General features: G+C 42.4%; 1 protein-coding gene and 1 non-coding gene across 2 annotated transcripts; both read left to right on the forward strand.

Annotated features, from left to right (window-relative positions):
• Positions 1–10,955: 10,955 nt before the first annotated feature.
• Positions 10,956–11,037, forward strand: TRNAS-AGA (transfer RNA serine (anticodon AGA)). The gene has a single exon. It is a non-coding gene; the product is annotated as a tRNA-Ser (tRNA).
• Positions 11,038–11,125: 88 nt separating this feature from the next.
• On the forward strand, positions 11,126–20,094 carry CFAP418 (cilia and flagella associated protein 418). Its single transcript, XM_061371034.1, has 6 exons — positions 11,126–11,382; positions 12,803–12,902; positions 14,442–14,512; positions 14,997–15,062; positions 15,874–15,969; positions 17,878–20,094. The coding sequence occupies exons 1-6, from the start codon at positions 11,246–11,248 to the stop codon at positions 18,035–18,037; spliced, it is 630 nt and encodes a 209-aa protein (XP_061227018.1). The 5' UTR covers positions 11,126–11,245; the 3' UTR covers positions 18,038–20,094.
• Positions 20,095–27,904: the final 7,810 nt, after the last annotated feature.

A 27,904-nucleotide genomic window follows, 5' to 3' on the forward strand; every position in this document is an offset into this window, starting at 1 on the left:
ACAACAGGGATCCTGCCTGTGAACCTGCCTGGACTTGCATACATCCACCAAAGACCAAAGGATGGCTTGCAACATACTAAGCATGAGCTGTGTTTAATTCAGCAGCAGTATGGTCAGGACTCCATTAAGCTCCCTGGAGGGTTACTATGGATTTATACCAATGTGATAGTGATCAAGATTTAACTGTGAGATTCAGCTGTAGAAATTTCTCTTCCTCCAATTTCCAGTGGCTGTAGAGTTCAGTCTTCTCACTTATCTTCTTTCCCATAAACTGTATGTAAACTACATGCAGGTACCCCAGAGCATGTGAACACATTTAATATTCCAGACCCCAGTGCTGTCCTGAAGGAATTCTAATAAATAATGGAAAACCCATGACTTATCAAAAAAAGAAAGAAAAGAAAAACAAACTGTAATAATAATTGATTCACATTTTCCATCAGAGCTGTACAGAAAATATAACCTTGCTGCAGGTGCAGTTCTGCAGATATTGTCATTTCTTGCCTGGAAAACAATCACAATTCATCATAACGATTATAAAATGCATGATTATATAAATCTCCGTTTTACACTCAGAGGAGGAGTTTCCTTTTGCAGCTCAGTCTTTATTGGCTAGTCTTGGTTTTCCCATGGTGGATATGGCATGGGCATTTGTAAAAACACGTAATAGAAGCAAATTTAAAACTATAATAAAACTAATAACTTGCCTTCAGAATCATACAGCAGCTTGGTGCTTGGGTGGTAGGCAGAGACATCTGCTCACATGTTGGTCTCCAAGAAAGAGCAAGTCCTCACAGTTATTCTCCTGGAGGAGATTTCCTCCCTCCCCCTGCCTTGGTTTTTGGATGATTGTAGCTGGTGATAAAGTCAGCAAGAGCAGCTAAAACCCCCTTGGGATTTATTAATCCCAATCCACTGAAATAGACGTGAGCAGCTCCATATCTGAACTCTGGACTTGGGCAAGCAAGATTCATTAACCAAGGCAACTCTGTGGTTCTGACAATACAGGAATAGAGAACTGAATGCCAAAAGTCACAGGGCCTGAACTGTAGGTGTTGAAATAGAATCCAACCTCTCCACCACTGAGATTCCCACATGTGCAGTTTGAGTCAGATGTCCCAGGAAGGGATCCCAGCCCCCTCACACACCAAGGAGACATACACCTAGGGCTAACATGAAATGTGCAGCAATATGGAGTCAAGCAGCCTCCTTTCATCCCACTGCTGAAGCTCCTTTCTTTGTGCTGCAGAGCACTCTTCTTGAGATCAAGACCTCCAGAGTCACTCCTGAAGCCCTTCTTTCAGAAACTAGCCCTTTCTTTTTAGAAACATTATGGTCTTTAAAAAGCTGGTGTACAGAGATCCTACCATCAGTGTTTTATACAGTAGCTTACTGGATAGAGCACTTCAGCAGTTCTTTCCTCCGTTTCAGAGGTTCAAGTTCCCTGTCCTGACCACAAGACATCCCTCCAGGCTCTCAGATGAAAATTATGCAAGCATGGCTATATATTATCCTGCTGAGACACTCACCTGGAAAAAGAGGGGTTTATGTTCCAGTCTGTGCTCCAAGGCCTACAGAGATGTTTTCCTATACATTAGTTATTCTGTGTGAAGGAAAAGATCACTCAACACTCTTGGAGAAGGATGTTCCTAAAAGAACCTCAAAGATAATTCTATTAATGTAACAACTAATAAGCATTAAATGGTAGCCATTGAGATTTGGGGCTTTCTGTACAGCAAAAGATGAACTGAGACCACACCTCTCCAAACAAGACTAAATCTTTTTCCCAAAATGGGTGGGATGTTTTGGATTTTATTATTTTTTTTGAGCAGGGGATGAACTGAGTCTGAATTTTCCACATCCTCAGTAAGGGTGTTAATTTCTAGGCTTTGGGGATGGGGAGGTCATAAAGGAAGACAGAGAATCATAGAATCATAGAATGGTTAGGATTGCCACAACCTGTGAAAGAAAGGAAGCTTTGTGGAAGGATTTATTGATGTTGTCTCTGAGATATGAACATCTTGAAGATCTTTCCCATTTGGAGACCCAGTTCTAGATCCCCACCTGGGTTAGATGCTGGGACTCAGATATCTATGAGCTTGCTTACCTGCAGAACTGCAGGCAACTTAGGAAATATGAGATTTAAAAAAGAATTAGGCACCATTTGCAAAATCTCCAAAGCTCCCTGTCCGATGCTGTTGCCTCCCTGAGGTACTTAAACGCATCTAGAGTTTTAGGTACCTAAATCTAACTGGAGTGTGACCTTCAGCTGCAGACACCCTGATCTGTTTATGTTATTAGAAAAAGATGGTGTTTAGTTGAGTGGAGGTGATGAGCTCTGTCATGCTTACAGGAAGATAATTCATGTCATGCTCACAGGAAGATAATTCATGTCAGTGCTCACAGGCGGCCATAATGTAAAGACTGGGTGGGTGACATTACCCAACAACAGGAAAATACATACTACCTCACCCTAGCTACCAGCAAGTGTTTGGGAGACCTGTCTAGTTTCCATGTTGCATAGAATTATCATTGGGATTGCTACTACAGACACATGTATTACATCTGCAATTCCCCTTAATCAGAAGAGAGAAAACGAGATTAGCTCTATAAGGGTTATTACTGTTTATTTCTCTTCATGCTGCTTTTCTGGGTCATGATTTAGATGAAATTTCAGTAAATTTGTGTTCTTTTTGTTATGTAGAGTTCTTTTCAGACTACTGGTAAACCCACAGAAGCCAAGAAGAAAAAAGCAAGCCCATAAAAATATACACTCCAGAGAAAACAGAACTATCATCAATAAACAATCAAACAAGAGAAAAATATTAACTCTTTTGGAATCAGAATATTAACTTAAAGAGTTTCAAAACAACATCTTGCTCTCTCCCAGACACAAGCAGTTTCCAAAATGTAAGGCAGGTTTGGAAGGCGTCATTCACTCTCAGTGGCCTTAGATACAGAGAGCAAGGAGCAGTGAGGTGAAATCAAAAATGACATAGATCAGGGGCACTTAGAAGTTACTGTCTATAGAAATGTGTGCTTTATTTCCATCACAAATTAATGAAACACCTCACAAATGTTGTGCATTTGTGGAAAGCACGTAGGTCTGTAGGCAGCATACATATTACATAGCGTGCGCTACTCCCATGCATTGCTTTCAAGCATCATCACCAGAGGCTTTTTAAGATTCTGCAGCCATGGAATTAGCTGTGGTATTGCCAGCCAGCTGTGTATCCTCCATGGACTTTGGAACAGGCTATAAAAGTAAAAAAGAAAAACATACTTTGCCAGCTCCTCACAAAACAGAGCCAGCACTTTAAAACCAAGTGGGTCCTTTTCCGCCCAGCAAATCTTGAGGTCGGCCTCACAGGTCAGCACTTGGGATTACGTCAGGGACCAACCGGTTGGGTTCAGGCAGGCTGGGGTTGGTCTGGCAGGCTGCGTGAAGTGAACAAAAGCCAGACCAAGACAAAAAGTTGAGGGAGCGGGATAGGAGGAAATGTAGAAGACTGTTTCAAAGGCTTTTAAATTACGATGCCCATGTTGTTGTAATACTATTGGAAAACTGAATTAATTGCTCCCTTCCTTAGCCCCCTCCTGCTGTGGCTATATTTCTTTTAGCTAAGGGCCTGAGTCAGTAAAGATGCATCCAATTTCCATGCTGTCCAAATGCTTGTAACCACTGCAGAAGCCAGACAGAGATTTCAGTAAACCGAGCTTTCATGATAAACAAGGCTGTTCATTAGGTGGCTCTTGGCCTTCAAAGTTGTCAAGACAACAGAACTAGTGGGAGAAGGTCACAAGTTTACCCTAAATAGGGACGATTTCCACAAAATCTTGCTCACCTATTTTCTAAAATGCAGAGGACATTAAAGAGTTTCTGTTTAGGAACCCAAAAGATGAGGCATCTTGACTCTACAGTCACTACTGAAATAAAAGCCGACTACATTATGTTTTAGTTCAGTTATGTTACTGAAAGCCAAAGGTTTTCTAGGCACTGTAAAATCACATAATAAAAGCAGTGCACATTTTCTGCCGAAGCCAGGGGCTCCTTAACTTCACAATCCATAACACAATTTGCAAGGATGCAGCAACATGGGAACCAATTCTTCTAGTACACCACAGTAAAAATAACCTAAATTTTGCACAGTGTTTGAGCTTCACCTGGCACATGTTACCAGAATCTCACCAGTAGTGTTACAAGAAAATATTACTCATTACATATGGGATCTGTCACCATTTCTTTAGTTGTTCTTCAGTCATTAAACACCCCATGAGTGCAGTGACAGACATGGAAAGATAGCAAGTCCCCTGTACAGCACAAAGAACTACATTAAAAGAAATTGAAATTGTAGAGCATGAGAAGTTGTGAATTTCATGCTGTATTCCCCTTCCTTTTGTTTGCCCTTCTTCTCCCCTTAAACACTCAGTGTTTCTGTTTAAAGAGTAAGGGTTGTTTTCTGGTTTGCATTTTGTTTCCTCTTACTTTACTCATGTAATTCGTTGCAGACTTCAGGACAGTAACTTCTGTAGAACTTGCTAGTGGCCCACAGAGCTAGCATAAAATAAAAAGTTACAAGTCTACATAACCTTAATTTTATGGTTATAAGCTATATTTACTGCTATAAGTTTGAAAAGACTGCTAAGTGTTCAGTGTGGGAATGCAGGGAATTTCTCTTAAGTTAGTTTTATGGACAAATGTGTTGTTAAACTGTAGGAAAGGTTACGGTCCTTTCAAGTCCTCCAGAGCAGACTGCCTATTAGCTGTTTTTAGGGTATTTATAAAATACCCCAACCACTCCCTCAGTATCGCTCATTGAAATTCAAAGTCAGGACCTTTGCTCTGTTCAGATCCCTTTGGTTTTAACACTGTAAACTAACCTAAGTGAGAATGCTGTCAAAAATCAAGGTGGGAGAATTTGCTTTTTAACTCTTGCTCACCTGCACTTTAACTTCGCAAGTGTTTCCGACTGCAGCATATAAATATGGTGCAGCCCACTGAGTGTACAATGTTCTAAGCTAAGACTTCATCAAAAGGAGAAATGGGAATACTTTAGTACTTCTGTCCTGATTTTACCTGATGAGCTCAGGCAGGAGACAAGCTCCTAGGTGCCTCAGTTTCCCCACCTGCAAAACTATAATGACAGTACTGACTTTCAAACATGCTGAATCCTCTTATGATCTGCCAAAGAACAAATGCTAAACAAGAGAAAGTACTGTTGCTCTCAGCCTCCCAATGCTTCTCCTCTCAATGCCTCACTCTCCAAGGCATGTGCCCACTCAGTTTGCTTGGTGCCCACACAATAAACTGGATTAAATGCTGCCTGGAGACAGAAACTTAATCGATTGCCTCTACTGCGTAGTTAACTTCATCATGTACAGTAAATCCACTACCTCCAGAAAGTGGATTGACACTGCTGTTATGGGACAGGACTGGCCAGTACATGGGGACAGGGTCAGAGGGCTGCCCTGTGTGGTAGCCACAGCCCTGTCTGTTCCCTGGATGTGCTCCTGATGTGGAATGGAGGGGAGAGAGGAGGGCTGCAAGGCTTGGAGCAGGGACAGCAGGCAAGACAGAAACCTCGCACTGAAGGTGATGTACTGCTCATGGGTACCTGGGTACCCGGCAGCTTCTTGATTCGACACACAGCACACCCCCATCATTTTAAAATCTCCTTTCTTATATCCACTTTTAAATATCAATTTTGTTACATCTACCACAAATGATGAAGTTTCTTCTCTTTGCTGCTTACATCATGTTTACTGTAATTCTGCTTTTCATTTTTATAGAGAATAGTTTATTAATTTTTACAGGATGTCAAGAGGCTCTCAGCCTGAAACAAGCCTTTGCAATTCAACCTGCAGTGTCATTTAAAACGGGAAAATAAAGTGTGATAAAAACACTGAAGAACAAATGCTTTCTGGCATTAGTTTTCTCTTTCAGACAATAGGGGGTTTTAGAATGAAAGTAGAAATTCCTTTTATCTGCCAGCTACAGAGTTCTCTAGCAGCATCTTTTGGTTTTAAATGACTGATAATCTACTCTCCCGGTGGAGGTCAGTAAAAAAAATCTTGGTCCAAACAACCCCTTGAAGTTCAGTTTACCTCCTGTCAGATTGTCCTAATAACCAGTAATGTCACCCTGCAATGCCCTCTGCTGGGAGACACAGCTTGGAGCAGGGAGGAAAGCTACCAGTTCATGTTCTCAAGCAAGGAACAAATACTTGCGATGAACTGGACTGGTTTTTCATCTTCTATGACCCTGTTGGAATTAGGGGGGTTCTAGCTTTTAATTTTCACTTTGCCTTTAACCATTCCACCTTTCGAAAACTGCACTAACTACACTGAAAAAAAAAAAAACTGTTTATTTCAAGTCCAAATAAAAACCTCATTACTGACTTAGAGACATGAAGATCTCCCTTTAGCATTTATTGAGCTTCTCGAGACAGGTTTTATAAGGAAGCTTTCAGCTGCAAAAAAACATTGCTCCTCTTGACATTCTAAGTAATTTTAACCGCAAAAGCCTGTACAAAATCACACATGCAAAGAGCATTCATGTTATAGAGGTGTAATTCTGCCTGAACATATATTTTCACCACAGGATTCTTGCAGTGACAAAAGGAAGACAGGCAAATGCTATGCAGTAAAACAAAGGAGAATATTTTGAACCTGATAGATCCCTGTCAACTGCGATGCAGGATCCTGGGGCCTGAGGAATTAGAATCTGAATCAGCCAGCTGAGGAGTGGGACACTAGCACTGAGTTCACACAAATAGCAATCTTCCTCCTCACACACATATTCGCACCAAGACCCCATGGGTTATGGACTACTTATTCCCAGCTCACAGCTCATACAGAGAATATTCCCTGAAAAATATTTTCCAGCTTGGCAGGGGTGATGTAGCACTATGGCTGCTTTGGTTTCAGCTCCTGTGCTCCTCAGCTAGGATGGCCTTGCATGTTATTTGTCTCTCACTGCAGCTGCGCGATGGGCAGCAACTTGGACAGATTTTTCCACAGTAGCCCCCAGTTCCCTCTGCTCCTTTCTATTCATGCTCCACAGCTTAGGTCCTTCCTGGCAGTATATTTACACTAATTATTACTTCTATCTTAAATGGAAACATTTTTTCCTTGTGATGAGATGTTTCCTCTGCTTTGACCTGCTCTATCACCATCTGCCTCCCTCTGCCCTGCTTTACAGGGGTAGACACCCTTGGTGCCAGAGAACACAGGTGCAGTAAAGCCACACAGTGCCTGACAACATCATTTTTATTTGAAGTTACACATAATTATCATTGATTTGGAAGTGCGACCTTCTTGATGTACAGCCTTACAAGCTAACAGGTTTTTTCCACAAATGACTTTCCAATGTTTGTTATGCCCTCATGGAGATCAAAATGTCATGGTTATAGCAGTTTTCAGGACTAAGCCAGCTTCATTAAAAGGCCCCAAGGCAAGTATTCTTTTGCTTTGTATACTGTCCTGAAAACCTTCTGCTTCCCTTGGTGAGCACCACGATGTCACACTGGTTTGAAAATGAGCATGTGTGGCTGAAAACATCCAAAAGTATGTTTAGTCCTGACAGCAAGGGCTCAATGTCACTCAGGAATCCCTGCCTTTGCAAGGGAACTGTAGCCCAGGGACCAGGTGGTGGGTGCTTACATACCCTAACCCTGAAATGATTAATTTGAGGGAAGACTGGAAGTAAATGAGAGTTGTTCCAGACCTGATGCCAGTCTGGTCCCTCATGGGTGAGGCAGCTGTTCCAGAAAAACAAACTGAAAATCCGCCCTCTGAGCTGGCACCCTTGATGGAAGGATCAGCAGTAAAGTCCAAGACTGATTTGGCCTCCAGCTTAAACTGTCCTCTGATCCAAGGTCATCTCTCAACATCACAAACGAGTAACATTATATGAGGAATCTTGCACATGCTGCTGTTTTGCTGCCAAGCAGTCTTTCAAGTTCTCTCCCAATCTGGTGTCTTTACAAACAATAATTTCATCCAGAGAAATGCTTTCTAGTGGTTAAATTATGGCCAAGAATCTGCATCCAGCCTGAATCTGCACATGTTGATGCACTGTAACACTACTTGATAATAAGCGTGGTGTCACTCAAAATGATATTATACTGGAGTGCGACCAGGAACAGGATTAGAGCAATATCCTGTGACTGGGATCAAGGAGTTGAACTGGTTCTACATTCGCTGGAGGCAGCAGAACACGTTGGTGAAAGGCAATCACTGTACTATTGCCATCCCAGCTGCTGGGGCAAGAGATGGGAAGAGAAGGCAGAGAGGGCTGCAACAATGCGGTCACCACATCAAAAAGAATAGTGCCTCCTTGCAATCATTTCCATCCTGCTGGCAGTGGGTAGCACTAGGAAATGACAGCTGTGGTATTCCCTGGCTCCACTGACCTCTATCATCACCCGAACTCTTCAGAGTTCATCATTCAAAGAAGATGGCTGAGGAAAGCTCTACTCAACTGCAATTAAGGCTCTTTTTGGTTTCCAGAGAAAACAGAAGAGACAAATTAACGTCCTGCCCTAGGAAGTTTTGTCCTCATCACTGTGGTGTCAAAATCCAGTTTTATCAGCACTGCTGAGAAAGCATGCAGTAGCTTGAGGATTAGAGAACACGATGGCTTCTACCCAGGACAGCCTTCCAGTTTTCTGTCCTCTCTTCCTGAGGATACACTGAGAAATTATCCACCCCCCCGAAAAAAAAGCAAAACCAAGCACCATCATCAAACGGGTCATTCTGTACTTTTCCAGCCCTCAGCAGTCAGTAACCCCTCTGTCTGCACCAATATAAGCCCCAAGTAGTCAGTGGGAGTCATGATTTGCACAAGCAAATTCACTCATTTGCTAAGAGAGGACAAAACTCAGGGCATGACCTCAACTCCTTTTTCCTGGCCACAGCTTAGCTGAAGGCCTAGTATGTCAGATGCACCCCAGTGTGATTCCAGGGACTGGTCTGGAATCAATTTGACCCAGTAAGTCTCTTTGATTGCATCAGGCCTTTCAGAAGTTTTGAACAACAAGGATCTGACCATCAGGCAACAATTGCATGAAAACAAAGTTTGCAATTTAACGATTTTTAAAGATCTGTGCTTTTTTTCTTTCTTTTTTTTTTTTTTTTGCTTCAAATGCTTTCCAACTGAACAAATGCTGCAGTGGGTTCATGGAAGAAGGCCCTGAGGCACCCCTGACTTTGGCACCATTATCCCATAGTCACTCCATACATTTTTGGCACCTTGCAACAGACATATTCACAGCCACAGGCCTGACGGAAAGGGAAAGAAGCTGTTTTGAAGTCAAAAGAGACTGTACTCGGATTTCTAAGGCCATTTGAAAGAATGCCAGAACGATACTGGATTTTGGCATTCTTAAGCTCCTTTAAGATGATGCAGCAGCAAGCGGTCTTTTCCACATGTGATGATGTATTTCAGGACAAGAGTTTCTTCAAGATTTTCCAAGCCTGTGGGCTCCTGATCCTTTTTCAAATTACAGAGATGATAGCATACCGGGGAGAGTTGTGATTAGTTTAAACTCTCCACAGCTGCAAGAGATGATTGTAAGAATTCCACTCAAAAATCCACTTTTTCTGGATTGAATTTACCTACATGACATCGAGTCCTGACCAAGGGACCACTTAAAAGTGCTGGAGCAGCATCAGTACTATTTAGTTTCTTCCATCACATCAACCCACGGAAGGCTCACAACTGTTCTGCCTAACACATCTCCCCCAGCAGCACTGCCATGATACGGGCTGGGGTAGTAACAGTGCCCCAAGTTGCATGGAGGGGGGAAATGGAATGATTAAATAAAAATTTAAGTACAAGGGAATTCAAATAGGGCTTGCAACTCATTAGTTTAATACCAGGAGAATTGTAAAACACCTTGTAACCAAAAGGCTTTACTTGGAGCTGCTAAGGACTGCAGCCCCCACTTCACCATGGGCTGACCAGTTTTGACTGGTCTTGGCAACAAGGGGGAGGGTGCAAGCACTGAGCTTTCTGTCTCAGCTGACCTGAGGACACAGCAATGCTTTGTTTTGCTTAGCAGGACCTCTCTTTCCCTCTACATTGCTTACCTGGGTTTCTAATCAAATATAGTCGTTTATCACAGTGTTTTCAAAGATTCACAGTGACGTCACAGATTGTTTTCTTCTCTTTTTTCCCAGAGAAGCTGTGTCTGCCCCGTCCCTGGCAGTGCTCAAGGCCAGGTTGGACAGGGCTTGGAGGAACCTGGTCTAGTGGAAGGTGTCTCTGCCCATGGCAGGGGGTTGGAACTGGATAAGCTTTAAGGTCCCTTCCAACCCAAACCCTTCTGTGATTCTATACACAGCATCCACCTCCACCATTTGTCTTCAAGTCTCATCATTGACAACACGTGGTGTGCCCACCTTGAGGCATTTGACCTTCTGTTTGAAGGCAGAGGAGGCTGGAGCACACATTGGAAGACCAGTGATCGACACACCTCCTACATTTGTCTGGATTTAGTAACACACCACCAGGTGACACCACGTTTTATGGGTGTTTTCTCAAAAATACTAAACAGAGCGCATACCAAAGACCCTGTGTGCTGAAGTTGTCTCTTTGCCCAGGAAAGGGAGCCTGCGGTACCATCACATGAAGCCCTGGAGCCTCACCGCCACCATAGGGCCGTGGCCGCTTCCCTCAGCGACTCGGCTGGAACCGGCCACCCCTATGGCAGGGGGGGTTGGAACCAGATGATCCAACCTAAACTATTCTGTGATTCTCCCATGGGACCCAGCAAAGTACAGTCATTTCCTTTTGCTCTGAACAGACTACAGAACTACAGCATACTGAACTACATTACAAACACATACAGCGTAACTCGTTCATTCTTTCACTCCACCCCTAACTACCAAACTGCAGCGCTCACAGCCGAGTGGTTAGGCCTATTGCCGCGCTCACAACCGCTTCACCACGCGTAGTCGTGGCCGAGTGGTTAAGGCGATGGACTAGAAATCCATTGGGGTCTCCCCGCGCAGGTTCGAATCCTGCCGACTACGACCGCGAGTTTCTGGACTCTGCGGTTGCTTTTTTTGCTCTTATGCACTCGCTTCTCCGGGCCCCGAGGGCCGGGACGGAAAACGGGCCGAGGCCCCGGCAGCGGACGAGCTCCTCAAGCCCCCCCCACACCCCTCCGGACTTGGAGACTCCGCCCACTGCCGGCGCCTGGCGTGCTGGGCCGCCTTGGCAACGGCTGGCGGCGGCAAGATGGCGGATGACTTGGACCAGTTACTGGATGAAGTGGAGAGGCGGCTCCGCTGCCTGCCGGGCAGCGAGGCGGCGGGTGGCTACCGGCACAGCGGCGGCGAGGAGGCGGCGGCGGCAGCAGCAGCGAAGGAGGGCAGGTTAGCGGTTTTGCGTCGGTCCGGTGGCCTCACGCACCCCACAGCCGAGCGAGCAGCCGCTGTGGTGGCGCGCAGCCCATCACTTTCCTTTCCTGTGGGCGTCCAGCCAGACCCCTCCGGAGCCGAAAACACCGAGGTTCGGGAGCCGAAACACTGAGCGGCGGTCAAACAGTGTCCCCTGGAGTACTTACTTGTAAACACCCCAGTGGTGTGCCAGAGAGCTGAGTTACTTCAGATAGTCTTTGTCTCTCGGGAGTATCCCAGTCTCGGATTAAATATGGCGTTAAAAGCCGACCTAATTTGCTTGTGAGTTAGGATCAGGGATTACTGAGCTCTGTAGCTGACCTTGTGGTATATATAAAATATATAAAATCCTACGATTCAGAGCCGGAAGAACTTTAGCAGTAGTATTGTGAAACGTTTCATTATGATAGATGTGTTCCAATCTTAAGTTTTTCTATTCACCGTATCTTCCACAGAAAGCACTCGATTTACACTCTGCACTTTCATCTATCCGCCCCAAATTTCAGTTTTCAAATGGGTCTGAATACCGACAGGTTTGGTTGTGACACAGTCACTGCTGGCAGTACTGCCAGTAAGTCTGCCATGCTGCTGCCTGCCCTCAGGCTCCCATCCCGGCCCCGAATGGTGTCTCAGGCTGTTTGGAAGGTCTGTGGGCCGCGGGGTTTGGGCAGCTGTCTCCAGAGGTGTGCTGCTGAGTGCTTACCCAAGAGGCATTTCAGAGCCCCAGGCACTGCCTTTGGTGACATTACTGAACTCCCCCGTTGTTTGCATGATGGTTAGGGGAGCACTTAAATTTAGTCAATCTAATGACAATATCAAAAAAAAAAAAAAAAAATCACACAGTTTTCTTCTTTCTCAGGAGCAGATCTGTACTTGATTGGTTGATGCAGCAGTACTACAGGCCTCCCTTTCTTTGAATAAGAGCTAGCAAACAGCACACTTGAGTGACAACACTTCTCACTTGGGTGAAAGCAAAGTGCAGGTGATCTCTCTCCAAATGCATACAGTTTGACAGGAATTCCTTCAGAACCCTTGCAGTTCTATAGCATGAGGAGAGAACTCTCTCTCACCTTTATATATTTCTGTTGCTGAAGATAAACATGAAAGAACGGGGCTGACCAACTTATTGCTCAGTAAGGGCAGCGTGGGTTATATTATCATACTTTTATTCAGGGTTGGAAGTGACTGGAAATAAAAGAAGCAAGCAAAAATAACAGCAGGGACTGAGAGGCATCATCCTGCAGTTTGTATCTGTCCAGTCATTATTTGGATGGCCTACCTTAGATACTACAGAAATATTAGAGGGAAAAGGCTATAATTAAATTTATTTAACTTAAAATTGTTGGAACTGCTTTGGTCATGCTACAAAATGAAGGGTGATTTCTTTGTTTTTCAGATCACCTGAACTGTTCCTGAGTGCTGACAGCAGTGAAGAAGATCTAGACGACATTATTGATGAAATCTGTAATGACAGCAGCTTTACCAAAACACCTCTGGTGAGTAGGAATTTGGAGAAATACAACAGAGATGAGGTTCAGCCATGGAAAGAAAAGCACCATAAACTAAAGCTGTTATAAAGCAAAAAAATGAACTAAAACAAGCTGTAGGATAAACTTGGAAAATAAAGCAGAAAAGAAAATGCAGCAATCCTGTTATGAGTTTCAAGAGAGATAAAAGGATGGTCTTACCCAGGCAATAACAGACAGTTAAAGGAAATGCTAGATCAAGGTAGAGCATAATGTCAAGTATCACAGAATCACAGAATAGTTTGGGTTGGAAGAGGAACCTCTGGAGATCATCTGGTCCAACCACCTGCTCATGCAGGTGTACCTACAGGACCATGTCCGAACAGCTTTTTACTATCTCCAAAGATGGAGTCTCCGCAGCCTAAGTAACTTATGTCGTGGCAACTTGTCGCCACAGCACACAGCTGCTCAATCACGCATCCCTTCCCTCAGTGAGATGGGGAGAAGAATTGGAAAGAAAAGGTGAAACCCGCAGATTGAGATAAAAACAGTTTAATAATTGCAAATAATAATAATGATGATAAAGAGGGAGACAGCAAAACCAGAGAGAGAAATAAAACCCAATAAACACAAGTGGTACACAATCCGATTGCTTACCACCCACTGACCGATACCCAGCCCGACTCTAGCAGCAGTCAGTTCCTTCCAGCCAGCTCCCTTGGTTTATATACTGGGCATGACATTCTATGGTACAGAATATCCCTTTGGCTAATTTGGGTCAGCCATACTATCTCTAGGAGCACATAAGAAACTGAAAAGCCCTTGATCAGGGTAAGCACTACTTAGTATACCTAAAACATCAGTGTGTTATCAGCATTGTTCTCAGACTAAAGCCAAAAACACAGCACTGCACCAGCTACTAGGAAGAAAATTAACCCTATCCCAGCCAAAACCAGTACATAGTGTTTGACCACCCTCAAAAGAAGTGAAGTTTTTGCATATGTTTAACTGGAATTTCTTGTATGTCAGTTTGTGCCTGTTGCCTCACCTCGTCAGTGGGCCCCATTAAGAAGAGTCTGGCTACATCTTCTTTATTCTTCCCCATCATGTATTTTTATACATTGATAAGATTTGATAAGATTCTCCTGACCCTTGTTTTTTGCAGGCTAAACAATTTCATCTCTCTTCTAAAACAAAAGCTCAATGGTGAGGGAGAAAATTCCTAAATTAAAACATATTTTAAAAGCAAAATTATTAAAAAGAGGGCATGAAATACAAAGTCTTGATTGTAAAGTCAAAGTGGTCATGTGGTGCTGAATTCCTTCAGGCAGAGCTGGGAATTCAGTATGGGAAGAGAAGCCAGTTTTCATAACTATCTGTTATTCATTTTCATTTATCTGTTACTTCAGCAGCTTTTGTCTTGGAGCCTCAGAAACCCAAGCAAGAAAATTCCCAAATTCTTAGTCCCCTTCTTCTGTTATGGAAATTTTCTGGCTCTGACTTATTAAGTAAAACAGACTATTGTTACGTTGCTGTAATGCTGATTCTTTTATTGTTTTTTTTAAATAGAAATTGAAGTCTAACTCTGCAAGTCTCACACCTGAAAGAAATAGTGCTGTTATGCAGGCTCATAGGAAAAGGCAAGTGAAGTGTTTTGGCTAGTTGAACACAGCTTGGTTATAGCTTGTTGTCAGTATAAAGAGTATTGCTACTGTTTCATCTGTGTGGACATTAACTAAGAATCTGAGTGTTTTGAAAAGCATTCTTTTTAAAGAAAAACAAAGATAAAGATAATTTTGAAGAGTTACTAATGTGCTTCCATGGGGTCAAAATTATTTCTTACTAATTATTTCAGTTATTGAACAGGTTTCTTTGCCTTAAGGGCATACACATGTACCAAATGATATAATATATTGGTATAGAGAGTGATTATTGTAGAGTTTTTCTCTACACTGTGGTAATGGAAATTTAAAAATTCTGTCATTTGTAAGCATTTGGGTACATTTGCCTATATTTAATAAATATTATTTTAGAAATCCCATGCTGTTAAACTAGGAGAAGCATTGTACTACTTTCTCCAAAGTGTTTTGCTGTAAGTTAATACTTCTAATGAAATCCTTGTAGATGCTCTCCTGTGTACCTGGGTGGAAGCTTTTCACCACATGGCATAGGGACAAATATTTCAAAAAGGTAGGAAACGTGAACAGAATGTTCTACTTGCTTTGTCATTATTTTCATTCACAACTGTGTTTCTGTGGTGGTGCAGATTTCTGCGTTTGGACTGGAGAGGACACCCTTATATTCATATAAACATGTCTGCCTGTAACCGCAGATGCAGTCAGCTGGGCCCTTCCAGTCCTCTGTTGTTGACCACTAGATCTGTTGTTGGTTTGAGGAGTTGAAAAATGTGTGCAAATGAGACATGAGACTCCAAAAATCAGTAACAAGCAGTTAACAAAATTGCTGCTGTAGGGAATTGTTATTTTTGCCTGCCTCTCTTCAGCTTTCTGTGTGATGCTGAGTATGTGACTTAAATCACTGGGCTGGTTTAAATCGTCCAAGAGCCTGAACTGAAAATAGAGTGCTTTGCAAGTGTAGCTGAACTTAGTAGGAAAGATACTTTAAATATTTATCCCCAACATCTTATAGAACATTACTGCATTTCCATGTGGGATTTTTTTAGTAAGTAATTATGCACTTGATGCATATTTGGATGATGGTCAGGTGCCATACTAATGAGGAAGACCAAAGAGAACATATCAAGAAAGTAATTGTTTATTTTATGCACTCAGTGAGGTTAGAAACCTGTAAAAACAATACATGATCATATAGTTAAAACACATACCATAATGAATGTGCCAGATACGTAAAAAAAATAAGATTACAGGGTCACCTTGGTTCTAGCATTTCTGAATGAGCACTGTGCTCAAGAACAGGTATCGTCTGTGTGGCTTCTCTGATCGTAATAAACTCTTGGAGCTTTCTGTTCTTTTTGGACCAGAACATGTGATCAACTACGTTGTACTGCTTGTGACTTCCGCGTGTCGCTCTTCAATGACTACATCTGGGATCAGTCCTGTGATTATCTTTTTTTCAGGTATGTGTGAGGTGGGTTTGGTGTTACCGTGCTTTCAGGCTTGATAGGAATGGGAAAGATGAAAAATTCTGAGCATTCCTGTGTTACCTAAAAGGGAGCATGTACACAATCTGCTGGGGGGGGTCAGGTGAGAAATTCTGCAGGGAGAGGGGTGCAACATCTTCCATAATCCGTATTTCCGTTTCTACTACCATCACTCTCCCTCTCTGGTCTTAAAAAGAATTCAAGTTTCATGGATCAAAAGGCAACTTTTCTGCTGAAATAAGCTAATAATACATGTGATGGGTTGGCCTCTGGTGTGCCATTGCAGAATGCCTACAAAATGAATGAGGACTGTTCTGTATGTACTTCATGCTTTCAGTCATATAGACTGTGATTGTTTCAAGTCAGGTTTTCTTCTTTTCAAGTATTACACTGTCATATTCAGTGAAAATCAGTGTGATTTCGTAGCAGGCTTGTTTCTGAAGGAAGGTTTGATTTAATGGAGGGGTGGGATTTTTTGATTTTTTTATTTTCTTTTTAGATTGTGATGTCTTTGACTTTAATTATTTCCATCTTTTTGAAGACTTAAAATTCAGGAGTTCTTATTTCTACTTTCTGTAAAATGCCAGGACTTAACGAAGAATAGTGTAGGGTGTGCTCCTAATACAGACGGCGAATTTGGATTCCTCTTTAGGAAAGTCTCTGTATGTGCCGATTCACTGATGGAGACAGCTGGTATGTTCAGTGTATGTGCATGGCCACGGAGGGGTGTAACAGCTGGAGCAGAGCAGTAATGGATACATCATCTTCTTTTACATTATTTTTCTTTTATTACATAGAATCATAGAATAGTTAGGGTTGGAAGGGTTTTCCTACAGTTTAGGAAGATTTGTATTCTCTTTGAATGCAGATATTCTTTTCCCATTATTTAAAGCAGCATTAAAAATACAGTGCTGCACTAGTTTACTAAGGTGAGTTTGGTAGCTGGAAAGGTTAAATAAAAATATGGTTCTTTTATTTACTCAGGGTCTAAATTGTTCTGCTTCTGAGATCTTGCAATTAACAAATTATTAAAAAAAGCCACGGAAAACATTAGTATCAGGTATTTGTAGCATTGATTAAAATCTGTTCTCTTTAGCAAGATATTTAGCTATTTGTTTTGACTAACCTGAATTTTAAAAAGCAAAAGCAAACTTGAATATTAATTGTTTGCTTCCATGACTAGGTGTCTGGCCTCTTTTTCTAAAAATTCTTCCTTTGATGTCTGTTTTGGGTTTTCTTTATTTAGCTGGGCTGGTTAATGGGTTTTCTGAGCAATTCAGATACCAGTAATTGATGGCCAGGAGGAGGTCATGAGAGCAGGGACAGTTAAAATGCTACTTTTTTACTTGGTTTTTGAAACAACTTGGGTTTGCAATAGCCATGATGATATTTAATTTGTTGTGGTTGATGCTTACACAGAAATTATGTGTGGTTTGATGTACATTCTTCCCTCTTATGGCTATTTCATTTCAGTCACTTTATAACAGCCTTCCTGAGTAACAGTTCCTGATGAAAAGTTTAACTCTTTAGTTGTACCCTTTTTTCATAGGGATTTTTACAGTAAGTTTGATAAAATAAATACATTTTTGGATCATTTCTTAACAAGAGAATTAACTCTACCTCGTTTTCTTTTGAACCCTTTCTCTGGAGGCTGACACAGGGTCTCTAAACCTGACAGAGAACTTTCATAACAAAAATGTCAATCTCCAGTTGGTCTGAGCGTGCAGTAACTATGCACAGAGACTGCTCTCAGGAAAGGGTTGTGTTCAAAACAAAATTCAAACATACCATTAAATTCATTCATGTCAGTGGTACTCAGAAATGTTCTGAAGAGCTTTTCTGAATTGAAATGGCCTCGTGAAACTTTTTTCACTTGATTGGCAGGAATAACATGCCTGAACTCAGGAAACTGAGAGCGAAGATGATAAAGAAGAAGGGAGCACGAGCATATGCTTGTCAGTGCAGCTGGAGATCCATTGATGAGTTAACTGACCTCCAAACAGACCAGCAGCTTCGGTGGGTTTGTGGTAAACATGCAGAATGAAGTCCACTCGTGTGTGGTACCTACTTGTACAGAAACAGGTCATAAACTCCATTTGTTTCCTACAGTTTTGTGAGAACAGATGGAAACCTGGATACTTATATCTAGAAATAGATTGTAACACCCAACCTTTCAACCTGAAAACCTTTTTCTTTTCAATGTAACTGTCTTACAAGCAATGTGGGGAGTTGAATTATTAGAAGAAACAACCAATTTGGAGGCTTTCTGGAAGTTAAAGAAAGTTAAAGCTTATACTCGCTGTTAAAGAAAATTGACATAGGAACAGGGCAAAGCACCTTGAGACTGTTGCTTGAATCTAGCAGAGAGCCTTATTTCCCATGTCTGAAGAATCTTGGACTCAAAATGGTGGGTTGGGATGCAGCCATGACACACAAGCATATGAATTTCTTCACAGAAATGCATACTGCTGTTCTGCTTTGCTCATAACTGTTAACAAGCAAGTGGTTGTAGACCTCTTAAAATCTACTGCGACTTCAGCTCTCACCTCAAAGGTTTCAGCACACCCCGAAACTCCACTTCCTTTTAGTCACCAGTAGCCAAAATCTGCAAGTCCTGGAAACTTCCTTCCAGTTCCTGCTGATTTCTTCCAAGCACTTTCTGCTGACTAAGGACTTTTACCACCATGTATTTCTTGGACTTCTCTATAGCCTTTACTGCAAGAGGTGAACAAGTTACTGTGCAATTATTAAATATTGTGTGATTTTAAAGAGATTCTGAAAAGTATATGGCTCTTCTGTTGGTATTTTCAAGGGAAAAAAGGCTCAGGCTTTTGAGAGTGAGAAAATATATGTCCCTCCTGACGTTCAAATTTGGATTGGTTTCAGTTTCCCTTAGCTCTCACTTCAGCATCACTTTGAAATACTGCATGTTCAAAAAGTGAAGCTGTCCTGTTAACAACACACTGCCTTCCCACAGTAACACTGTTACTTGGTGAACTGTCTTGATTACAGTTAATATCGCTATAACTTACGAGCTCTTCCTTTTCATTATGTATAAATAAAACAGGAGGTGGATTTGAGAGCAAGGAAAGGATTACCAGTCCTGGCAATTACTACATTGAAAAGTGTCTCAAAATGGGAATACTGTCAGTATTTTGCTATGCAATATGTGATACTGTATGGATAGATTCAAAATTGCTTTGCGCAGTCCTAGCTGTACAGAGCTATTTCGTGTGTGTGTTAAGTTTTGCCCATGGCCCTAATCTGCACATTTGATCTTTTTCTGAGCCCATTTGAAACTTGATGACGAAGTAGCCCCACAGGATTCTCCTGTGGCCTGGACTGCACTGGAGCTTGTACCACAATGCAGGGAACTAGTTGGGCTTGCAGCTTCTGAGCAGGAAATGGGGAAAATCCTAACACCCATCTCAGTTTATGAAACCAAGTCTTATGTGACAAAAAGGAACATGTCTCCAGTACTCTGGTTTAAACAAACCAGCAGAAACAGTCACCCTGTCTGGAACCATCTGCACTACCAAGTGTGTGGAGCAAATCATGTGGAAACAGAAGTTCAGGACATCTGTGCTAGTGATTTTTATGACAGGACTACAGCCTGCAAAAGTGGAGGCCAGGAAGAAACTGAGAGAAAAGTTCTGAGAGTGTAGGATAAGTAAAAAGGATTAGCACCAATAGCTATTGACAGCGTTAATCAGCATTTCTCCTTAATATTAAGCAGTCTTCTGTTAGCCTGGAGAACTGGAGAGAGGGTTTTTTTCAGGCTAGAGATTGTTGTGAGGTGATTGTATCAGTAACACCATTAAATCTGCACTCCAAGCACTGAAAACTTCAGAAGGTAATCCTTATTGGTAAATGTATGTGGAAACCTGAGCATTCCCCTGAAATAATCATGTTTAATTCAAGTGTAGATACTTGTTTCTGGCCTTGGTCAGAATGGTGGGATATGATGGCTCTTTGTCCAAAAGAAGTTTAAACAGGTGTAGGAATGGTGCCTATTGTACTGGTTTGCATTACAGAATCTAGCGTATTTCTAGATATGAAAATAGTTACTATGTCATTAAATAAAACTATTTTTGTTGGAAACAGGAGTGATATTAAGTATTTGATTTCACTTGCTTTGCTTTCTTCAGTTACACATTACAAACCACTCTACAGTCCTCATATGAAAAGAATGTGAAGAAAGGTAAAATTAGGACTTGGATGTTCATTTGATGAACATATTGTGAGACGATTGCACAAGGTTTTCAAGGCATAGCCAAGATCCTAAGTGATATTTCCGTGTCAGTTACCTGAGATAGCAGGGATTATGTCAGGAATTTTGTTTAAGAATGCCATTCAGCTGTTGTCAAACGGAAGTACTGGAGAGCAGGTTTGCTAAGGATAAATGTGACCATTGTTTTCCTCCAGTTTTTTGCTTTGGAAGTAATAATACCATCGCTGTTTGTGAAATGGGCAAGGTGAAAACTTGAGACTTTCATTTTGCTTACATGATATGCTTGGAAATTTTCTAGACTGCAGCATTAGTCTGCAGCAGATCCCTCAACAAAAAGCACTGGAGGATGACAAAATGACAATCCATGCAAAAGCATTCACTTGGAAATGTACAGTCTGGGTTTAATGTCATGCCAACTTTTCTCAGTCCATGTTTCTGCAGTACTTGTGGGTAGGAATCCAATTCAAATGTACAGAGAATATTTTTATGGCTTTTCCTTATCAGTTTTTAATGTGCTGGTTCGGCTATATCTCATCTGTTTTTTCTGCAAACCATGGAGGGTGTCCAACGCAGATGCTGACTATAGCTCAGAAGAGTAATTATTGGAGGTCTTGCCCCGCCATGACATACAACTTACAGAAGCATAGTAGCATTATATATTGCAAGCTCTGCACTCTATAAAATAAAATAAAGATTTGTTATTTCTTTTCTGAGCACCCATTTCAGTTTTGTTCTGAAGGCATTCTGCACATGCTAGGCGCTGGAAGCTGCCACTTGTTGAATGGCTGCTCTCTTCTCTTGTTTCCTGACATGTGAGTCTCTGGGTCATGTAACCAGCACATGTGGTAGTCACACAATAGGAGAGAGACCATTTCAGGACCTCGGTAGGCAGATTTTGATTCCTGCCAGGCTCTTCCTGCACCAGACCCGACCAATACTGTCTGTTGTGTGACACCTGATAACCACAGACAGGCCAACCTCTGCAGGGATGGCGTAAAGGGGTGTGAGGTGCTGCTCATTCTGAGGGCCATGTGTGATGCCTGGGACTTGGCACATGGGCTTCAAGGAAGCTATTTTTTAAATGTCAACATGTCAATAAAAGGAGAAGCTGGAATAAACCTGCATTGTGTGGTGCGTAAATTCTATTGTGTTGTTTCTATCCAAGAGAAGCCTTGTAAAAGCGATACAGGACCATGTTTTCTTTGTCAAAAGTGTGACGAAATGTCCTTAGAACAAAAATATTGTTTAGCTTGTAAGAAACAAAAAGTAACTGTTGGGTGTGTTTTCCTACATCAGTGGGGATGCAGCAAATACCTGAGAATCAAATGAGCTTTAATGCTCTTTACCAGATAACGTGAGGAGAGCACATTAAATTACAGAAAGCTTGTAAAGGTAGGTGCATTTACCACCTCCCTTGGATGTTTACCTAGGATCAAAGGTAGAGCCAGCTGCTGTGGAAGGTGGCACATAGCTAAACTTGCAGAATGGGATGCTGGTACCTCTGTGGGACAGTCAAGGCAGGTTATCACTAGCATCATACTGGTCACTTCGAAGAGAGAGGTCAATCAAGGAATCAGAGCATCTGCTGTCTCCTGGATCTTGCTGTAGAAAACCAGTCTTAGCACAAGGAAGAAGTTGCACTGTCTATGGGAGCTCGAACAAATCTTGGTTCTCCATTATGAAGAAATGCTGTGTGGCATACATTAGAGGAACAGACAGAAATACTTCCTATACTGCATTCTCAATCTGCATTCTCAGCGTTGGTGCTACTCAGTCAGTAGTTGCTTCCAAGATTTACTGGGCAGTATGGACTTGCTGGGAGCACACACAAAACACCCCCTGCTTCAGGAGTACTCCTGACATCTTATTTACTATTTGCGATGTCACACTGCACCGCTAGGAGGTAGTGCCCATGTGTGTTTAATTGACATTGACAACTTTTATTCTGTTGTATGGAGTATGAAATCCGGGGTGAAATGTGATTATACAATCTGGTCTGCAGAGGGCAGAGCAACACCGCTGTGTGTGTGTAAACTTCAGGCTTCTGCTTCACTACTAGAAGCTCATGCTTTAGGGTTTTTTCTAGAATAATGAAGGTGTACATTCAACTGAACACGGCTTCTGGCATTTTTCTCCTACCAGTGTGGTTATAAGTGGGGCAGCCAGGTCTGGGGCACCTCTACTTGATTTTTGTGCAACTTTATCCAAATGGCCCTCAAGGAGTCATTGACTAATCTGAAGCAGACTAACTTTGTTAGATGTCAGCTAAAGCATAAAAAACTGTGTGTGTGTATGTAGATGTATGTACATACGTTTATCCTCTTATAACATCAATGGAAAAACTACATTGCTTCAGGATTTACATTTCACCCTGCACAAATTAATTTTCCCTGAAGATGTTGTTAAATAATTTTGGCAAGTAGATGTTGTGTACATTAGGATCTTCTCATGTTCAATACAAATACAGCACATCACTCAAAGATGCAGAAAAAAAAGCAGATCTTAAGAAGGAAATAGTAAAAAGCCAAGATTCAGAAATACCAAATGGCTATTTCTATCTACATAGGAAACCAGTGTAGACCAGAGATACTGCAGGGCGGTTTGAGAAATGGCATGAGCATCATCCAGAGACCTGCATGCTGCAGTTCATCGGCCATGAGCCATGGCAAAGGTTCTGGTGAAGTCTCATGCTCTGAACTCTCATTCTGATTCTCTGAGAATCCAGTAAGTGTGAATGTACAAAGCTGATTTGTGGTGGGTGGAAGTAAATGTGATCTCTGATAACCGGTGAGGTTGCGTCTCTTTCTGTAGAAGCAATGAGGTGTTTTTAACTAGAAACACAAACATACCTGAGCCATGGAAATAGAGTTTGCTCATTTCACTGGTAAAATAGGGAGTATCATCTAAATTTAGCCTAGTTACACCATAGGTGAGTGATCCCTGTAACAATTCATTTTTCACTTCCTCCATTCTAATAAGAGAAATAGTTGAACAAAGAGTTTAGTAGAGAAAATAGGAGCAGGCAGGCAGAGTAGCACACGGAGAGAGAATGCATAGAGAAAAGTTGTGAAAACGTTTTTCCAGGCAAGGAACAAGCCACTGATTTTTGTTTGCTTCTAAACCAAAGACAGCACACCGCAGTGAAGGAAACAAACTTCACCATGCTGCAGGGAGCAATGCAAATGCCTACAATTTGCCAAAAGCAAGGACAGAACTTCATATAAGAGGTGTCCTTTCTAGGCATCTTTTAGGATTCATATTGGGATAGGTATTAGAAAGAAATTTTTCCCTGTGAGGGTGCTGAGGCCCTGGCACAGGTTTCCCAGAGAAGCTGTGGCTGTCCCATCCCTGGCAGTGTTCAAGGCCAGGTTGGATGGGGCTTGGAGCAACCTGCTCTAGTAGAAGGTGTCCCTGCCCATGGCAGGGAGGTTGGAACGGGATTATCTCTAAGGTCCCTTCCAACCCAAACCCTTCTGTGATTGCAATTCCAGGGGCTGGCCCAAAAGAGAGGTTGAATCCCCCATTCGCTGCCTTCAGGGTTTTCTGCAGTATTTTGAAACCTGTTTCCTGGTGATAGGTTTTAGACACAAGAGCTAAGGTAGTCAGATATTCTATTTAGATATAGGAGCTAAGATACTGAGGGCTGCTAACATCCTCTTAGCCAGCAGTTTATAACTGTTTCTTAAATATAAGCAAACATCTTGAAGTTTCATGAAAGTTTAGTGAAACTGAAACCCTTAAAGCCTCAGAGCTTGTTCTAAAGATCTGGGAGGCAGAGAGGAGGAAGACATTTTCATGCTGGTCAAACTAACCCATAATATTCCAGCTCCAAGTATCTTAAATACATCTATTTTAACACATGGTTGTCTACAGAGGGGAAAAAAAATGTTAACTAGCTTTTGAATGGTGTTAGGATATTTATAAAGTATCCATAGAATTTTTCAGTCTATTTAAAAGCAAGCAGTATTGCCTTACTCCAAGGTGCTGCAGTATATGTGATAGTAGTTAAATACAGCGAGCATGAATCTTTCAGCTAATGCAAAGAAGCTTTGGGATAGTCAGCAATCTGAGTGTGCTCAGAAGCCCCTGTCCTGACTGCCCCCATGTAAACAGCATTCACAGGAAGGGGAAAGCAGCCACCAGAGACAGGAAGGTTGAATTTAGCATCAAACTCCTTATCAAGGCAGAGCGGGCTGCTCAGGATGCTGCTAAGAAAGAGTATAAATTGCTCCAGCAGACAGTGACAGCTGCCTGGCCCTTCCTGGGAAGACCATTCACATGGAGGTAATCAGGGTACAATCTCGTGTGTGCAGATGGCTTTAGGAAGAGATTATATCCTGGGGCCGGTTATCCAAAATAATGCTTACCATGGTGTATTACGCTCTCATTCAGCCTCAGTTGCCATCAGTTGCAGGAAGAGATTGAGCTGATGCTGAAGTAGGAGGGTGTGTGACTCCTGGAAATAGAAACTTCATCATAGTAAGAGTTATTATTAGTCTTATTAGCTCTAAAGAAATATAAGCCTTTCCTGAATCCTAACATGCACTGCAATATCTGGTTTCATTTTTAGATTATAGGTTTTATATCAGAGCTGGCACACCTCTAGTTCCAACACTTTAGAGATAAAAGAGGTTGCAGCATTGTTTTATGTGCCTCAAATCAGTGAGGCCCTTGTTTACAAGTGGAAGATAAGTGGTTCCAAAACATTCTTTGCCGTGTAATCGGTTGCTCATTTACATATGATGCCCAGTTTCCTTTTGATTTCTGCGTCTATCTTGGGCAATCCGTCTGCCCTCAGCCTACAGCGCAGCAAGGCACCATTCCGTCAATGCATGTCCTCAGTGGCTGAAATGAAGTTAACACAAAATTGCGGCATCCTCTGCATTGTTTTTTCTATGAATGATGACTCTAATTTCTCCTGTCTTCCCCAAAGTATACTGCAAAATTATTTCATATTTTCACAAAACTTTATTCAAGCTAAGATCGGGACTTGGAAACACTTTAAAGCAGTCTTTTAGTTGCATCTTCCCACATATGTCTGAAACACCTCTTTTCATTGTTCTGGTTTTATTTTTCCTTGTTAGATATATATTTAGTTCAATTCCAGTGAGGAAAGCTGGAAACAGTTAAGCTCGTACAAAAGAGAGTGATATAAAAAAGTCTACCCATGTCCTGAAGAGCAATAAAGTATATCTGTCCCGGGTAATTGCACAGGGAACATTCTGGATTTGAATTGCCAAACAAACTCAAGCCAAGACGACAGTGGGGTCCCTCTGTTCTGCTGGCTGAATGCGGGTACTGCACATCACCGGTCTCCTGAGCACAGCGGATACGGTGACACAGCCGTCAGCCGTCTTAGCACCCCGTGTATCCAGCCATGTGCTTCACGCCAGGGTTGCTGGTGTAAGCTAAAACCCTGAACCCCTCTGTTTTTGCAAAAGCTATTTTTCCCCCCCTGTGGTACATTGGAAATCCCCCCTAAAACCTGGAGAGCATTACTTCTTTATAAAGAATATGTCTGTAAAGTGGATAATTTCCAGATGTCAAAGAGTTTCTCAGTCCTTGCAATAACAATTCACTGCTTGGGGTTCTCAGCCAGCACCGGGCATGCGGTTACCTTGGGTATTTTCAGGATCCATGGTAAGGCAAATGGCACCTTTAAATAGGGGAAAAACAAACAGCCTAATAGGCACCTCACGGCAGAGAGCACCTCATCAGGTTTGTTCCAACACATTCTCACATCATTGTTCGATAGGGTAACAGGCCATAAAAGAATGAAGCAGCTACTTTCCTTTTCTGTCAGATGTTGCAAGTTACTCACATTTCCTGTTCTGCTATTTAAAGGACTAAGGGCTGAAAATGGGAGCTCATTAACTTGTCTGAAATGAAATATTTTCCTGTCTGTCTACAGCCGCGCTTGAATGAACGGCAGAAACACAGGCCTGGAAGGCATCTCTGAGGAGCGGGTAGTGCCTTCTGCCCTGGGACACGACTGCCCCTGTGGAAGCTCAGCCTGAACCCTGGTGCAGGTTGCCACCAGGGATCTCCCTCCAATCTGTAGGGGAGCTGGATACAGCATTCATCAGAGGAAGAGAGACCACGAGTGTCCATGCCTGTGGGGCCCAGGAAGGACAGGACGACCAGTCCTCTCCCTGCTGGCGGTGGCTTGGGCTGTATTTTAGACAAGAACAGAAGTATGTGGGAGAAGGCAGGAGAATTTCAAAGAGCTAACACCAGTGGGATTTAGGCACTTGGTGGTATTTTTGATATCCCTTAACTAAGCACATTCACACTTCAACCATTTAAAAATAAAACATTGCTTCCCACACATTTTTTCTTTCCTGTTGGCTGTTGTTTTCTTTACAGACTTGAAACTATGCTTATTCATCCTTCAGAAAAGAATCTTATCTGAGTCTGGACGGCCTGGGGAGAGCTCAGGGCATGCCTGCAATGCAAACTTTGAGGAAGTCAGTTTAGTTTCTCAATGGGTCTAACCAATTCAACTGTTGCATGTGACAACCACCCTTCTAAATGTTTTATGAAGAAAGAGCTTGCTACTCCTGAGACACAGAGTCTGGTGCTGCAGGCCCTCGTGTAGCTTTAAGCCCCAGGAGGTCACAGGCCACATCTAAGAGGCTAAAGAAGGGTAACTAAGAAAAGCAGGTCTGTTGTCAGCAGTCTTGTATTTGCTGTGCTGGAGACTGTCCTGTAGGAGGACAAGAGAAAACCAGGAGAGGGTTTGCAGAGTGAAAGAAAGGTCTGAGACAAGAGCAGCAGTCGGGCAGCAGCGCCCTCCATGTGGTTCGAGATACCGAGGCAAATCCTGAAATGCAAAGATGTTGGCAGGAAAACCTTTTCCCTCTGTTGTGGCTCAGTGCCAGTATGTGAACTATAGACCATGAACATACCAGTATAGAAACATCATCATGTGCGCTGCTGCCACCCACGTAGGTGCGAGTGAGCACCAAGGAGCCTGCTCACTGGAAACGCACACCTGAGAAGCTCCCCTCCCTCTGCTGATGGTACTTCAGGAAGTTTTAACATATGGCACCAAGCCACCCTGCCAAGTCCTGGGCTCCAGATTTCTTTCATGCACCTTAAATGCAAAGAAAGGGGTTCCCAGCAGGAGCTCCTCAGTGGTTGCTGCCAAAAGAGTAGCAATGGCCTGAAAAAGGGAAGAAGATGTAGGATGCTGCCTGGGAGATGAAATCCCTTCCACACCTCCTCCTTCCCTGAATCCCACACGGGTAGCAAGGATTTTGTGCTGTATCTTGTAAGAAGAAGGTGTCTGTCCAGCCACAACATCTCTCCATAAACTGCTAGCCATTAAAAATCAGAAATTAAAGATGACACCTCTTAGTGAGGAACACAAAGAATGAATGTAAGAATTGCAATAAACCTTAAATCAGTGTAAATAAAATGTGGTCCTGACCCAGAGATTTTTACAACCTGTAGGCCTGAGAAATTATCTTCATTTGGTTCATACATCAATGTGACGCAAACAGCATCAGGAAGTTAATAGTTTTGAGAGGAGCTGATGCTAAAATAAGGTACACAGGCCCTGAACCGCCTCCTGACCGTGGTTGTGTAATGAGGATAAGTACAATGCTTCTTTGAAGCATTAACCTAAATTAAAGGATGAAATGGCTGGGCAGGGATCAAGCTGCACTCCCGGTCACT

The sequence above is a fragment of the Neopsephotus bourkii genome, unplaced genomic scaffold (genome assembly GCF_033783945.1).
Source record: "Neopsephotus bourkii isolate Nb327-2 ecotype Australia unplaced genomic scaffold, CSIRO-AGI_Nbou_v1 NB_1558, whole genome shotgun sequence".
NCBI lineage: Eukaryota > Metazoa > Chordata > Aves > Psittaciformes > Psittacidae > Neopsephotus > Neopsephotus bourkii.